The 15,741-nt window shown below is 39.3% G+C and overlaps 1 protein-coding gene across 2 annotated transcripts in view; it reads left to right on the forward strand.

The window, feature by feature from the left end:
* MYOM1 (myomesin 1) overlaps positions 1-9,202 on the forward strand; it is a 180,638-nt gene extending 171,436 nt beyond the window's left edge. For both annotated transcript variants that reach the window (XM_073631423.1, XM_073631424.1), the window contains 5 exons: positions 108-271; positions 425-461; positions 1,385-1,407; positions 5,738-5,793; positions 7,416-9,202. In XM_073631423.1, coding sequence (XP_073487524.1) covers positions 108-271; positions 425-461; positions 1,385-1,407; positions 5,738-5,793; positions 7,416-7,700 — 565 coding nt within the window. In that variant the 3' untranslated portion in view covers positions 7,701-9,202. The remainder of the gene's footprint in view (positions 1-107; positions 272-424; positions 462-1,384; positions 1,408-5,737; positions 5,794-7,415) is intronic.
* The last annotated feature ends 6,539 nt before the right edge of the window (positions 9,203-15,741 follow it).

Below are 15,741 nucleotides of genomic sequence, written 5' to 3' on the forward strand. Positions count from 1 at the left end.
GAAATGTGTAATGAGTAAATCCATGTGTATGATGTCATAAAATATTAACAATGAAGGGTCTGCCTTGCTCCTCTCATTAATCTCATGGTCTCTTTTTGTTTTTTTAGTGATGGCAAGATTAAGTACACAGACAGAGTTAAGAGCGGAGTCACTGGAGAGATGATGTGGCTACAGATTAACGAACCCACACCAAATGACAAGGGCAAATATGTCCTGGAAATGTTTGATGGCAAAACAACTCATACTAAGGACGTTGACTTGTCTGGACAAGGTAAGGACCATTTTATGCATATTTCAAATTATTTAGTGTTATACTGTATAGTACCATTGTAATGTGCATATTATTCCTTATAATATCATTTTTAAAAAAGTGCATAGACCAGGGATTTTTCAGTCATAATATTTTTTTTTTTTCCTTTTACAGCTTATGATGAGGCCTATGCTGAATTCCAGAGGTTAAAGTAAGTATTTTGTCCTATTTATACAAGATCAGGTTACTATATTTAGTGTTCTGTACTAAAAAAAAATCTGCCCTGACAGCTGATTCTATATATTTTTTCTCTGCCAAAAATAATTAGGGTTTTCACATGTTCTCTACTTAGCAGTCTCCCCACAGCCAAACCTGATGGAGTCCTTATTTAAAAATATACAGTATATTGCTCCAACTGGCACCCAAGTAGTAATTACACAACATACTAATGTACTTACTGTATAAAAATAAAGATAACATACTGTTATCAGTATGTTATGAATATATCAGTGACACAGATATACAACAGCTTGCAACAGAGATGATGTGTCACGCCAGCAAGGATGACTGTATAGCTAAGAGGAAAATTTTTATTTTTTTCTTACTGATCTGTATGACAGGCAGTTGGCAGGATCTGTCATCAGCTGAGTCCAGATATTGATACAATTCTTATTTTTCACCAGTAGAGGGAGTTCAACCAGCTTTGCAGATCTCTCTGTAGCGGTGCTGTTTATGTTTTATTCTTGTATGAGAAAGCAGTGACAAGCACTATAGTGTAGTGTTTAGCTAATGTCTGTTTCTTCTATGATATTCCTATATTAATCATTGTCAGCCTTAGTTTTATACCAGCATTGTGTTAATAGTTCTAATAAATGTGTGTAACCATTTATCTGTTTCTGGCATGCCTCACTTTTGTTGTAGAACATTTTTAAAGTTTAGTATGTTGAGGGAATCCGGCTGATAATATCAGAATTTGGTCGGTGGTACCTGCCTGACTAAATCCCAAAACACATGTTTTGGAAAGAGCTGAACATAAGCTTTGTGAACTTGGGACATAGTGACCCAGTTTCTGTATAAGCAAGGGATCAATGGAACAAATTTTAATCTTTGTGTTTTCTTTCTCGCCAATAACAGACAAGCTGCAATAGCAGAAAGAAGTGAGTAACTGCTTTTTATGTTTGGGTAGCATAATTAGAACATAAGTTGAATAATAAAACTTTTTATGTTTGGGTAGCATAATTAGAACATAAGTTGAAGTATAAAACTTTTTATGTTTGGGTAGCATAATTAGAACATAAGTTGAAGTATAAAACTTTTTATGTTTGGGTGGCATAATTAGAACATAAGTTGAAAAATACAACTTTAACAAATGTAAAGTGGTATCAAACCCAAAAGCAAACTTTTATTATATTGCAGCTTACCAATTATAAGATGTGATTGCTGTATGTTTTCTTTTTCAGGCTTCCTTTCTTTTATTTTCACCTGGTGATCCTACCAGTAAGTCTGTTGTTTTTCAACAGACCAATCTGTCCTGCAGATGTAGCAGCTAAAGAGTTGTGGCAAACCATTTATCACTGACAGGGGGGCTTAGAATTATCAGCTTTTAAATGTTAATGTAAAACCTTTATTCTTAAAAAAAAAAAAAAAAAAAAAAAAAACAGTTTACTGTAACTGCTTATAAAGTGTTGCAGCAATAAAAAAAAAAAACAAGCGGCGAGCGGTCAGGGTCCTTCACTACGATGTTCAGTTTGAAGGCTCACGTGGAGCTTATTCCCTTTTAAACACAAGCTACCCTTATGCATATAGCATTCACCTGAAATCAGCATTGGGTGCGTGAGCATATCTATTAACAACTGGATAAGGACCATAATTGGGCTTTGGGTGTGGCCGCCTGCATATGATTCCGTGTGAGCTCCTGAGCTAGCCTTCTGCCTTTGACCCCTGAAGCGTATTTCAGCCTCTCTGATTTGATTTGGTCTATCATGTTCATTCCCATCATGTTGTCCCCTGAAGAAGACTATAATTAGTCGAAACATGTTGGGCAATTGGTGGCTATATATATAGTAAGCCAGTATATGTTTGAAGCTCATTGACTACCATGCACAGCTGCAACAGATTTTGTACTCTCCAGTTTTAGTAAATAAACCCCAGTGTGTTGCCGACCGTATCACCAGGTGAAAACAAAAGAGTAAAACTAAACAAAAAAAAAAAGAGAAAACTATTGCAGCCACCACATTTTAGGATTGGTAAGCAATATATTACATTTTTGGTTTTGGGTTTAATACTGCTTTAATAACAACAATGTTGCCATCCACCAGATACATTGGGATCTATATAAAAAAGTTAAAAAAAATTGCATGATGTATGAAGGTGGCTTTTGAGCTTTGGGAAGAGGTGGAAGTCCGAACATGAAGCCACACTGATGGATTGTTGTTATTGAAACTATGAAAGTGTGAGACCGAGCATGTCCTGGTGGAACAGCACACCTTTTGTCAGCATCCCAGGCCTGCTGGATTTTATATACCGGTAGTCACAAAGTTTGGTTAGCAAGTTAGCATAACATTGTCCATTTATGGTCTGGCCATTTGGAAGGAAATCTACTATCTGTATGCCTTTACAATCCCAAAAAGAGGCCGTCACTTTTCCAGCAACAGTTAAGAAGGAGACGGTGGATTTATTGCTACAGCTTGTCTCGGCTATAAACATTTTCCTGAAACAAGCAACAGCAGGAAGAATGCAGAGACTGACACAGCTCACCTTCCTCTGCACTCCTCTTAGAAACATATTAAAAAGTACTACATTGAGGACAGAACTGTAAAAATAAAAAAAATATTGTGATAGATATTCTTTAAAGCTGGTATTAAGTAAAAAAGTGATCAGCGCAACTTTATAGTAGACAAACTACGATAAAATTAATGATAAATGAATATCACTGTGTATAGTAAATAATGTGTCTCCTGTGCAAAATAGGCAAATAAACACCTGTGCAATGTTGCAATGAAGCGTGCAAAACACAAATAAATATAACAAGGTGCATAAACAAAGCAAATATTCATTTATCATTCATTTTATCGTAGTTTGTCTACTATAAAGTTGTGCTGATCACTTTTTTACGTAATACCAATTTTGTGCACTGTATACACTTTAGGTCTGGCTGCAATTTTCTATTTATTAGATTAGATTGATTCACTGGATAGTGCAAGGGACAACACCTTTTATTCTTTAAAGCTGATTTCCAGGAATTCAAAAAAAATAAAACTGTGAGATATCAGTATAGAGATAAGCCCAGGAGATGTCATGTACCTCCTTGGACGTAAGTCCTCATGCTCACCGGAAGTTTTTACAGCTGCTGTTTTTGGCTTCAGATGTTTTTTCTGCAGCCAGTAAACTCCCCAGCATGTTATCCTATGTGTCCATGCACACATAGGCTGTTATCAGCGTTTTTTGGCAGGGGGGTTTTCTGGCTGGAAAAAAAACCTCAGAACTAGTGGGTTTCAAGAGGAGTTTTTCAGCTCTAAAAATGCTCTAACTGATAAAAGCTGATAAAAGCTGAAAAACGCTGAAAAACACGGCTATTTGGCGTTTAGCAGTGTTTTTGAGCCATAAGATTTTGTGGGAGTATAGTTTTGCTAAAAAAAGCTAAAAAATGCTGAAAAATGCTACTGCAAAAACACGGCAAAACTTTCTCTACAGCTACAGCTAAAGCTACTGGCATTTTTATAATGTCCAGTGTGCATGAGGCCTAACTCATAGCGTGCCTTCACGTTTTACAAAGGAGGTAAATTCCTAGAATTCAGCCTTAAGCTTGTTTTTTTTTTTTCTCCTAAATGAAGGCAAAAGGATGAATTTAATTTTAAAAAATCACCCACTTTCTAAAAGATAGTTTCATTTAAAGGAAACATTTTCTGAGTAGAAATCCCACATGCCCGATCCCGCCAGGAAGCCAACACTGCACAGCGCTAATCACAGGCAGTGAGACATTTCCCAGTCCGCAGCTGCACAGATCACTGCCTCTGATTATCCGTGGGCAGTCTCAGCTTCCTGGTGGGATCGGGCACGTGGGATTTCAAACACCCCCGAGCCCATCTCTAGTGCTGAGAGAGCATGGAAGCTCCTTCTGAAAAGGCTATCATGTTGTTCCAATGGCTCCAATACTCTTTCAGGAACTAACCTTAAGCAAATATGCAGATCAGGTGTGTCTTCATACACACTTTCTAGTCTACATACTTCTTTTGGATTGGTTAATGAGTAATAATGAAGCCAAGGACAGCTAGGAAATTACTAGTTTTACAAGAGGTCATTAATGGCACCACTCATATTAGGTATACAGAGTTCAGAGAGAGGTGAGAGCAAAACAGAAACTGAGAATGAATAAAAATGGTATGTGCAGACCCCTGTTGTTTCATATCCGTTCTCAGCTTCTTGTGTTAGTTTGATCATTTGTTTTTATATAGGATGGGTTGGGGGTTGCTTTAATCTCTGCCTCTCTAGTTCCTTTGGAAAAAAAACACCTGCTGTAGTTTGTGCTGTAGCTACAGTATATCTTGTACAAATCTCTTAACTATCCTGCAAAGAAAATTCTGATTCTTGAACCCATTCATTCATCTAGGGCTCATTTACATTTCTGTATTTGTTTTTGCATGTTGTGTTGAGCATGCCTCTTCATTTTAAATGCCCCCAAGGTGTGTCCATGGGGCAAAAAAATGCACCTGCCACATTTTCTTTTCATTGTACCCCCAGGCAAAGAACGTATTCCTTATTACATTGTTGCAGTGCACTCAGGGCAGGTGTATTTATTTTGTCTGTCTATGCGCCTTAAAAAATGAATGAATATGTATACACCATGCATTGTTGTACCACTTGCAATAATGCAATCACTTGCCTTATTGCACACAATAATTCACATGCAAACGAGTAATACAACCTTCCTTAGAAACATGCTTATCTTTTGTGGTTATGTGACAGAGGATAGCAGGTCTAGAAAGAGAAATTGGCCAGGTCACAACTGAAGCTTGTATGCATACTTTTTTGTTTGGTAATTAAGCCAGATGACTAGCTTCTCTTAAAAAGACTTCCACATTGTACACATTGGGGTTAAAAAGGCAAAAAGGGTGTTCATTTTGCAAGGGAATTTGTATTTTGCAAGAGAATTTCCCCTTAACCTAGTGAAGGGAGAGGAGCTCTACTGATTCTGTCATCCAATCATGTGCAGGGTAAAATAATTTTTCTTGTGATTGGGTATTCTTTGCCAAGTGAATTTTCACTACATTCACTAAATTAAGGGAAAATTCCCACATAGGGTAGAGCTTTCCTTGCAAAATGCACAGCCTATTTGCTTTTAGTAAATCTACCCCATTGCGTGCTTTCCAGATGATCCATTGTGCATGTCCTGCTGCAGGACTCATGCACCACCTATTATTTTTTAAATCCTGACTTTTTTAGAGCGCATATGCATTTGAATAACTATTTTGTTTTCCTTTATTTTAGATCGTGCAAGAGTTATAGGAGGTTTGCCTGATGTTGTAACTATACAGGAAGGAAAGGTAAAAGAGACATATGACATACTATTGAATGTGATAATGGCTTGTGGGTTCTCACGTACGTGTATTTCTCTGAAACTGAACCAGTGTTCAAGCAGATCTGCACAAAATATGACTCAAATCAAACTTTCATTTCAAGCCAAGCATGTTGTATTATCTTGGTATATTTTTTTAAATACACTGAAAAAGTACTGCATAAATTTGAAACACACTAAATGAATATCAGCCTGATTTGCATCTCACAGTGTTGCTAATTTAATTGACGAATGTCCTTCTCTGTTTTTTCCCGATTTGTAAACCCCCAATAAAACATTAAGACTGTACAATGCAGTCTATATAGAAATGGTTTGTTGTATTTGATTTGGATGATACTAAAAAATTTTACAGGCATGGCTTTTGCCTGCCAGTACCATCAATCACCCTCATTAATTCAGATCAGTGATGAAATGGCTTTTTATTATTGAGAGATAGTTCTTCTAAACTAGTATTAAACCCTCGTCTTTTTCAGTTTAACACACAGCACAATAGAGTAAACATTCTCCATTAGACTATTTGTTCAAATTCTCTGTTGGCATATTTCTTTGCTGTTTTCCATGAACTCCCAGTCTTCACAGGAAAGAGTTACCAGTGGACAGTGTAGTCTGTTAGCTTGGAGAAGGAGGAGGGAGGAGCAGGGAAGTGCCTTGCCACCCAACACTATGGGCTGTGTGATTCCTTTTGATGCAGACAGTGTAGGAACGCACAAATTTGGTCCCTGCATGCAAGGGTGGCTCCAAGAGAAAGAAGCCAAGTCATCCTAAAACAGGAAATCTGGGTCATGGCACCAGCTTAAACTGGCACATAGGCAAGGATTAAAAGATAAGAAAGCTGCATATTCATTAAGTGATTAAATCAATGCTTCAAAAACGGAGGGTCTGATAGCACTCGAAAATGTGTGAGAATGACAATAAATTGGTCAACACAACCAATATTTTCAGCATCCCACTGAAATTACAATAGGGTTTTATTATAAAATATAGTGGATTGATAATGGCATAGATTCCAAACATACTGAATAACATTTTTTTTGTTTATTGATTTCACCAATATCATATAATTATGAAGGTAATTTAAATGTATTGCAGTGGTTGGCTTCCAAGCCATCACTGCCAACAAAACATTTTCTTGGTTTATTCTCCTATGTGCAGAAGGGCAAAAAAATCCTTCTTTCCTTTGATGATTTAATCCCCAACCAAAAATTATAAATGTTGATACCCAGCTCTTAAGCTACTTTACTCAGGTGTACAGTGACAAGGATCAATATTAAGACATCCAGAGATTTGAAATGTCACCAAGGACAGAGAAAATTCTGTTGGTTCCTTTGGATTTGGCCATGGCATTGACAAGCCCTCAAATATGGTTGCTGGTGTCTCAGTCCTAGAAAAATTATGTTTTTCTGAAATCTGAAGCAAAGCAAATAGCAAAAATGTATATCTGTTGTCAAGGAAATAAGAAATCTGAGTGGCTGCAAAAGCTACAATTTTTTGGATTCCATAAAATGTCTATAATTGTATGACTTTTAATTGAGACATATTTGCTTGAAAGAGGATAATTTACTCATTTGTATCATTCTTCCTACCTCCTAGGCACTTAACCTCACATGCAATATCTGGGGAGACCCAGTGCCAGAGGTCACATGGCTGAAGAATGAGAGAGAACTAATAGGGGATGACCATTGCATCCTTAAATTTGAGTCTGGAAAGTATGCCAGCTTCACTATCACCACCGTCGCCACATCCGACTCTGGCAAATACTGCATTCGGGCAAAGAACAAATATGGCACTGAAACGAATGATTTTACTGTAAGTGTGTTTAATCCAGAGGGTGAAGAAGCAGAGGAGGAGGCTCAGCCAGATAGTAAGAAAAAGTAACTAGATCGACTTCAAAGATGGAGAAATTAGGGATGGTAGAATGATGTTAAGTGCTATAATCATGTGCAAAAGCCACCTTTTCTCAAACCAGTTCTTTGGTCCTACAAGTTCTCCCAGTGATCTACAATACCACCTTAAACTAGCCCACCACACTGAATATGTTACATTTTGCTGTGAATGAAGATCCTAAATACTAGATCAACTGATTAGAACAGAGGACTGTTTTGAGAAAAGATAATGTATGTGATTGACTCCACTCCTTTAACCTACCTCACTTCTACATTGAAACATAATTGGAGCAGCTTAAAGTATTTTTTTTTTGCATATAGAGTGGGAAGAGACATTTTGTGCCTTGAGCCAATATTTGTGACAATCCAGTCAATTTGCACAAACTGTTGACATCAATGGTGTTAACAAAATCCTTTAGTAAGCTACTTCTGTCCAGAAAATGGATAGGCAAAGTTGCTATGTGGAATAAACTGTGACTAAAAAACTCATACACACCAAAAAAAATAAAAAATTGTTTATTTTTAAGGAGTCCATCGCTTTATGTGTTATTGAGCATCTATTAAATTTGAGGTTCTACTGCTGCTTTAATTGCTTAATATCAGTCACAATTATTATACAAATAAATTCACCTATTCACCTATTGACCTTATTGATAAACCATTAATAGCAGTAAACACTCCATCTTTCCACAGGCTTTCTTCACGTATAACCTAAAGGGAATAACAGTCTTATTTAACTATGCTATACCATTTCCCATTTTACTTCCAACTTGTTTTAGAGCCACTGATGTATATAGGTGTTCAAAAATATTTATAATTGAAATAGTTTGATGATTTATTGTAGTGGAATAGATTCACTCTAGCGTGGTGGTAAAAAAGACAAAGGAGAAAAAAAACGTTTGTTGTAGAAGAGGTAGGCTCTCCAACTGTTTCCAAATCCCACCAAGAGCAGAAACAACGCTCTACTGGGCTCCATGAAATGAAATTATTTGGGCCCCAATACTACTAACCCTCTATTTTAATAATATTAGTATTTTTACACACACAATGAAGCTAGGGTTTCTGAGGACATCAGCCACCAAAGGCAGGCTTCCCTTAGACTGAGATGGTAATAGGAAGGGCAGTAGATGTCCTCTTAGACTCTTAACTACATAGCAAACACTAATGGTAGCATGGCAATGGTATCATCCAGCAACACTGGCTGGTATGTCTTTGTCATGGCTCCTATAATACAGCTTGATTACAATCACAGAGACATGAAGATGAGGTGGGTGAAAGAACTGGAGTGGGGTAAAAGCTAGTGTCTATGTTTTACTCTGGCAGTACACAACTGGGAAGACTTTGGAAGGTTGGAATACATGTAGAATTACTCAGCTGTGTGAAACCATACTGTACTGTAATACCACCACTGCTATATGTTGTCCATTACTGTTCATGTTCATTTCTGTTGACTTTAACTAATAAACAGAGCACATATTTTCATCTCTACCTCCACCCTCGTTTCACTGTGTGTTCTTCTTTTATTCACAAAGACTTGCACTCGTCTCCATGGTTTAACAGCTCTTAGGGTCTCTATCCTGCTCATCTCCACTATTGCACTAAAATGATAAAATAATCCTCACATCTTTATTTATATCCACAAGTATTATTGTCACTGTAAGATAAAATGAAGCCTCATGGAGCTGGCAATTTTGTAGCACTTCAATCATATTTTCATAATGCTATTTTCACTTCACTATTTCACTTTCTAATATCAAATGCCACATTTAACTTACAACATCTTCACTGCTATAAAAAGGTCACTGTAACAATGCTTAAAGTTGAAATATTTAAAGCTTTTTAAAGTAACTAGAAAAAGCTATAGAGCATCTAAAGCCAAAAACTTTTTTTAATAAAGTAGGGAAGGGTTAAAACTCCTATTAGGTTATGTTTTACTGTTTGTGTCTTGCTTGGGAGATTTCCCTTCACCACCTGTCTTGGAAATGAGGGGAAGTTTCCCCAAAATTGGGTGACTTCTAATCATAGACAGTTGTCACCAGAACATTTGTCCCCATTGGAAGTTTTACCTACATACACTTGAAACTGTTACCACCATTTCTGTTCTTGTATTTTTTAACTTTATTGCATTAAAATAGCATCAAAGTTGGTCATTCACGCAAGTCCCAGTGAGTGTTTGCAGGCCTTGGTTGCTGATATAACATTACTCGTGCCTGCCTCAGTCTCAAAAAAGAGTTCAGGGAGGTGGCCTCTGTGCCAGGTGCTAATATTGTCCAGACTCTACATTTCAGCCTTTATCTTGAAGATTGTGAAGGCCAGGGAAGGCAATGCTTAGCTTTTTAAGACCTACAAAATGTGCGTTTATCCTTTTAAAAGCATAAAACCTGACACCCCCTTCCCCTATGCTATTTATGATTACCTGATGAAATTACTGGTGCACTAGCAAGGTACAGCCAATGACTAAGGACTGTGGATGTTCAATGATAGTCCAAAAAGCTACAAGGAAGGTAGGTAATATAGTGAAATGAACTGGCGATAGATTAATGGTTTATCAGTTATACAGAGCTGTTTAGTTTATTTTGAACATTTAACTAATGAAAATGTAGCATTTCAAGCTTGGTTCTTTCAGCTGTCAACAAGATCCCCCCCCCCCACACTGACAGCTGAAATGTAACAAAAAAAAAGCCATCAATTATCGCTTGTTAAGGAGCAGGGCCACTGCATCCTTAACAACCAGTGACTCATTCAGCTGTCAGTGGGGTTCTCCTGTTGACAGCTGAAGTGTAAAAAAATCCCAGCAATTGGAGCTGTAAAAAAAAAAAAGCAGCTGGGCAATGTTTATCAACAACATTGCTCAGCCACTGAAACAGAAAGATAAAATGAAGCATTGTTTCTTCTTGTATCTTTCTGTTTATTCATCTAGAGATCAAAGGGATGAACTTCTTTTTTTTTGTTTTTATTTTTTTTTATTAAATGTTCTTCTGTTTAAAGAGGTTATTAAAAAAAATGGCAAGACAAAGGCATAATGAGCTAGTATGCATTGCATACTAGCTCATTATGAAATACTTACCTTAGAACGATGCCCTGCAGTGCTGCCTGCACTCCGCTCCCACGGCCGTCATCTTTCACCGGAGTTACTTCCGGTTTGCGGACTCCGGTGCTGTGATTTTCCGGAGCCCCGATGACGTTACTCCCGTGCATACACGCAGGAGCCACCAGTCACAGCAAGGGCCCTGAAAAAATGGCACCAGCGGGCGGTTTCTTCAGTGCGCATGCGCCGATGACTTCGGCAGCAGTGTATATAGTGAATATCTCCTAAGCTGTGCAAGTTTAGGAGATATTTACAGTACCTACAGGTAAGCCTTATTATAGGCTTAATTGTAGGTACAAGTGGTGGAACAGAGTTTACAACCACTTTAACCCCTTATTAACCCTTAATTTACTCTAATCAGCCCTACAGAACTCCCTATTCTCATTCTCCATTTAATGCATATTTTCCTGCTGATGTTTTTTTGTTTACTTCTATTTTATAAACTATTACTAATTAAAACTTTTTTTTTTTTGTTTGCTTTGTTCATTAATTTTTCCACACCTTTATCATATATTTACACCTTTCCGATTGATAAATAATAAATAAAAATGTATTTCATTTGTAAATAACTTTCCAGTGGTTTGTACCATTGCTGAGAGCTGAAGTGTAAACATTCCGGTAGGTATCGATAATTGGTATCGACGAGTACTAAAAAAAGTATTGGCACTTGTACTTGTTGTAAAACAAAATGGTATTGGTGCATCCCTAATTCCTAACTAGCCACTGGATGGTTTTAACGAGACTTTCAGCTTCTATAATGTATATCATATTTACACAACGTATCTAACCAACATGATACCAGTATGGAGTACAGTATACAAAGAGAAACAAATATGACTCAAACATAAAGTTTATAAACCAATCCCTGTTACCAAAATAATGTCTCATCTTTTACTCCACCTTTGTTTTTTTTAAATAACACTTCAACCACCTCAATAGACAGATGGAGCTTACGTTTGGTAGTATTTTTTTTTTTTGCTATATAAACAAACAAATACCGAAAAAAATTAACAAAACAAACTTTTCTTAGTTTTTGTTATACAATTTTGCAAATATATTCTTTATAAATTAGGCCAAAAAGTATTCTACTACATTTCTTAAAATAACCCAAATTAGTGTATATTATTTAGTCTGTTTGAAAGTTATAGAGTCTACAAACTATGTTATATACAGTGGATATAAAAAGTCTACACACCCCTGTTAAAATGTAATTTTTCTGTGATGTAAAAAAAATGAGACAAAGATAAATAATTTCAGAACTTTTCCACCTTTAATGTGACCTATAAACTGTACAACTCAATGGAAAAAAAACCTGAGAACTCGATCTCCGTCCAAAATTGATGAAAAGACGAAAAGAAAACAGGTCAGGGAGGCTGCCAAGAGGCCTACAGGAGCTGCAGGAATATCTGGCAAGTACTGGCTGTATGGTACATGTGACAACAATCTCCCGTATTCTTCATATGTCTGGGCTATGGGGTAGAGTGGCAAGACGGAAGCCTTTTCTTGCAAAGAAAAACATCCAAGCCTGGCTAAATTTTGCAAAAACACATCTGAAGTCTCCCTGTGGGAAAATGTTTTATGGTCTGATGAAACCAAGGTTTAACTTTTTGATCATAATTCCAAAAGATATGTTTGGCGCAAAAACAACACTGCACATCACCAAAAGAACACCATACCCACAATGAAGCATGGTGGTGACAGCATCATGCTTTGGAGCTATTTTTCTTCAGCTGCAACAGGGGCCTTAGTCAAGGTAGAGGGGATTATGAATAGTTCCAAATACCAGTCAATATTGGCACAAAACCTTCAGGCTGCTGCTAGAAAGTTGAACATGAAGAGGAACTTCATCTTTCAGCATGGCAATGACCCAAAGCATGCACCCACTCATACCCAAAAAGACTGAATGCTGTAATAAAATCAAAAGGTGCTTCAACAAAGTATTAGTTTTAGGTTGTGCGCACTTATACAACCATATTATTTCATTTCTTTATTTTTACTTCTCTCCACCTAAAAGATTTCAGTTTTGTTTTTTAACTGAGCTGTACAGTTTATAGGTCACATTAAAGGTGGAAAAAGTTCTGAAATGATTTTTCTTTGTCTCATTTTTTTGCATCACAGAAATCTGACATTTTAGCAGGAGTGTGTAGACTTTTAATATCCACTGTATATATTTGAAAACTGATCAATCCTGATGTACTGACACTCTACTCATTTCTTGAGGCCCTAATATTCCAGTACAGTACACCTCACAAAGGGGATATAACCCTTTCCCACTGTATCCAAAATTTAAAACAAAAATTGTTGGCTTTAAATAGACTTTCATGTCATATTATAAGAGAAAACTATTTTAAAAAGCAAGAAAAAGAGAGAAGGAAGAAAGAGAAAGAGATTTCCCCGTGTCCATAGCAGCTAAGCTCCCCCCCCCCCTCTCTAAAAGATTATTGCTATCCATTGAAATACAAATCTACAATGATTCATGGTTAAGGCACAAGGGAGTCAATTATATCATCCTAAAGCAGTGTTTCTCAACCAGGGTACTGCATCACCCTGGGGTGCCAAATGGGCTCCTACTGGATACTGCGATCAGCAGGGGCGTACCTAGAGCATTTGGCATCCAGAGCGGATCCTATATCTGGCATCCCCCCCACGTTAAAATGTAAAAACACCCCACTGTGCCCCCTGCATACCTCTGCATCCCTCAATATCTCTTTGTCACTACCATGTACCCCCTTTCCACAACTGCATCACTGGACCCCTTTACATTACACAGCACCCTGCACCTCTGCACCCCTTTACATTACACAGCACCCTGCACCTCTGGACACCTTTAGATTACACAGCAACCTGCAGCACTGGACCCCTTCACATTACACAGCACCCTGCACCTCTGGACACCTTTAGATTACACAGCAACCTGCAGCACTGGACCCCTTCACATTACACAGCACCCTGCACCTCTGGACCCCCTTTACATTACACAGCCCCCTGCACCTCTGGACCCCTTTACATTGCACAGCACCCTGCACCTCTGGACCCCTTTACATTACACAGCACCCTGCACCTCTTTACATTACACAGCACCCTGCACCTCTGGACCCCTTTACATTACACAGCACCCTGCATCTTTGGACCCCTTAACATTACACAACACCCTGCATCTCTGGACCCCTTTACATTACACAGCACCCTGCATCTCTGCACCCCTTTACATTACACAGCACCCTGCACCTCTGGACCCCTTTACATTACACAGCGCCCTGCATCTCTGGACCTCTTTACATTACGCAGCACCCTGCACCTCTGGACCCCTTTACAATATACAGCACCCTGCACCTCTGGACCCCTTTACATTATACAGCACCCTGCACCTCTGGACCCCTTTACATTACACAGCACCCTGCATCTCTGGATCCCTTTACATTACACAGCACCCTGCACCTCTGGACCCCTTCACATTATACAGCCCCACAGCTTTGGACCTCCTGCATGTTACACAGACCCCCCTTCAGTGCAGACCCCCCCTTCAGTGCAGACCTCCCCCCTTCAGTGCAGACACCCATTCAGTGCAGACCCCCCTCATTCAGTGCAACCCCCCCATTCAGTGCAGACCCCCTTTCAGTGCGGAACCCCCATTTAGTCCAGACCCCCCCCATTCAGTGCAGACCCCCCCATCAGTGCAGACCCCCCATTCAGTGCAGACCCCCCTCTATTCAGTGCAGAGCCCTCCCATTCAGTGCAGACACCCCCCATCAGTACAGTCAGACAGACCCATAATGTACCTGAGATCAGCATGGGACATGCACAGCAGGTCCCCTCCTCCTGTGTAGACATAAACAGAGAGGAGGGGGAGGCGACTTCACACTGCTCAGAGCCGCTCAGACAGCCCGTGGCCACGAGAGAAGGGGATCGTTGGTGCAGTGGTGTTGCCCTAGGCCCTGCCGAGGGGTGTCACTAGGGTTGCCACATCATCCTTTTAATGCAGGACACAAGTTCTGAGGCTGATTTAATGCAGATAAGGCACCAAGTGAGTTTAATTACAACCTTAATCAGCAACAGAAGCTGTCTAATTAATATTTGTCCTAGATTAGAGAAGTTGGTGATCTCCTTACCTTCGGCCCTGGTGATGATCGTGTGGGAGTGGTGAGATTGTTCCTCTTTTCATGGCAGCAGTGTTTGTTCATTCCTTCCGTTTGTATGCTCTGTTTTTTCTTTTTCATTTGTTTGTTATGGCTGGCAGGCATGGCGGCTGGTTCCTCTTGCATTCCAGCCGCTGTTTACTCTTGTTTTTGTCCGTGCGGCCGTACTCCGCATGCGCAAGTATGGCGCGAGAGTGAGGCTTGGTTCGTGCATGCACAATAGCGGCAAAGTGACGCTAATCGCGCATGCGGACTAGCGCTGCGCACGGCGCATCGGTGATGTCACCGGGGCGCCTTATTTAAACAGGGGAATAGCCTACAAGCCTTGGGAATGCTTGTGGGCTATTGCAACGACTTCCCCTAGTCTCTGTTGATCTCATCCTGGTAAGTGGCTCTCTTTGGCAGATGGAGAAATATTTTCTACATCTGGCTTTTATCTGACTATCTTTACAGCACTATGGAGGCATCTAGAGTCATGGATTCTCCACCGCCTGCTTGTGTGGCCAGCCCTCTCGCAAAAGGTATTGCGGGCTGGGGGGGAAAAGGGGGGGACCTGTCTTGGTCATCCTAGATTACTGTCATCTTTATGTTCCCTATATTTCTTTCATTCAGCCCATCCAGGTCAGAACAGCAACGCAGCTCTCACAGAGGAAGCGACTCTTCAAAATCGCATCACCAACGTTCCTCTTCCAGGTCTAAGCACCACAACTCACCATCAAGATCTGGGTGCCATAGCGAGGATCGGTCTCGTTCCTCCAAGGCTCACTCCAGCCGTTCAGCTGCTAGTGTTTGCTGGGGATGTAGGTCAC

The sequence above is a fragment of the Aquarana catesbeiana genome, linkage group LG05, assembly GCF_042186555.1.
Source record: "Aquarana catesbeiana isolate 2022-GZ linkage group LG05, ASM4218655v1, whole genome shotgun sequence".
NCBI lineage: Eukaryota > Metazoa > Chordata > Amphibia > Anura > Ranidae > Aquarana > Aquarana catesbeiana.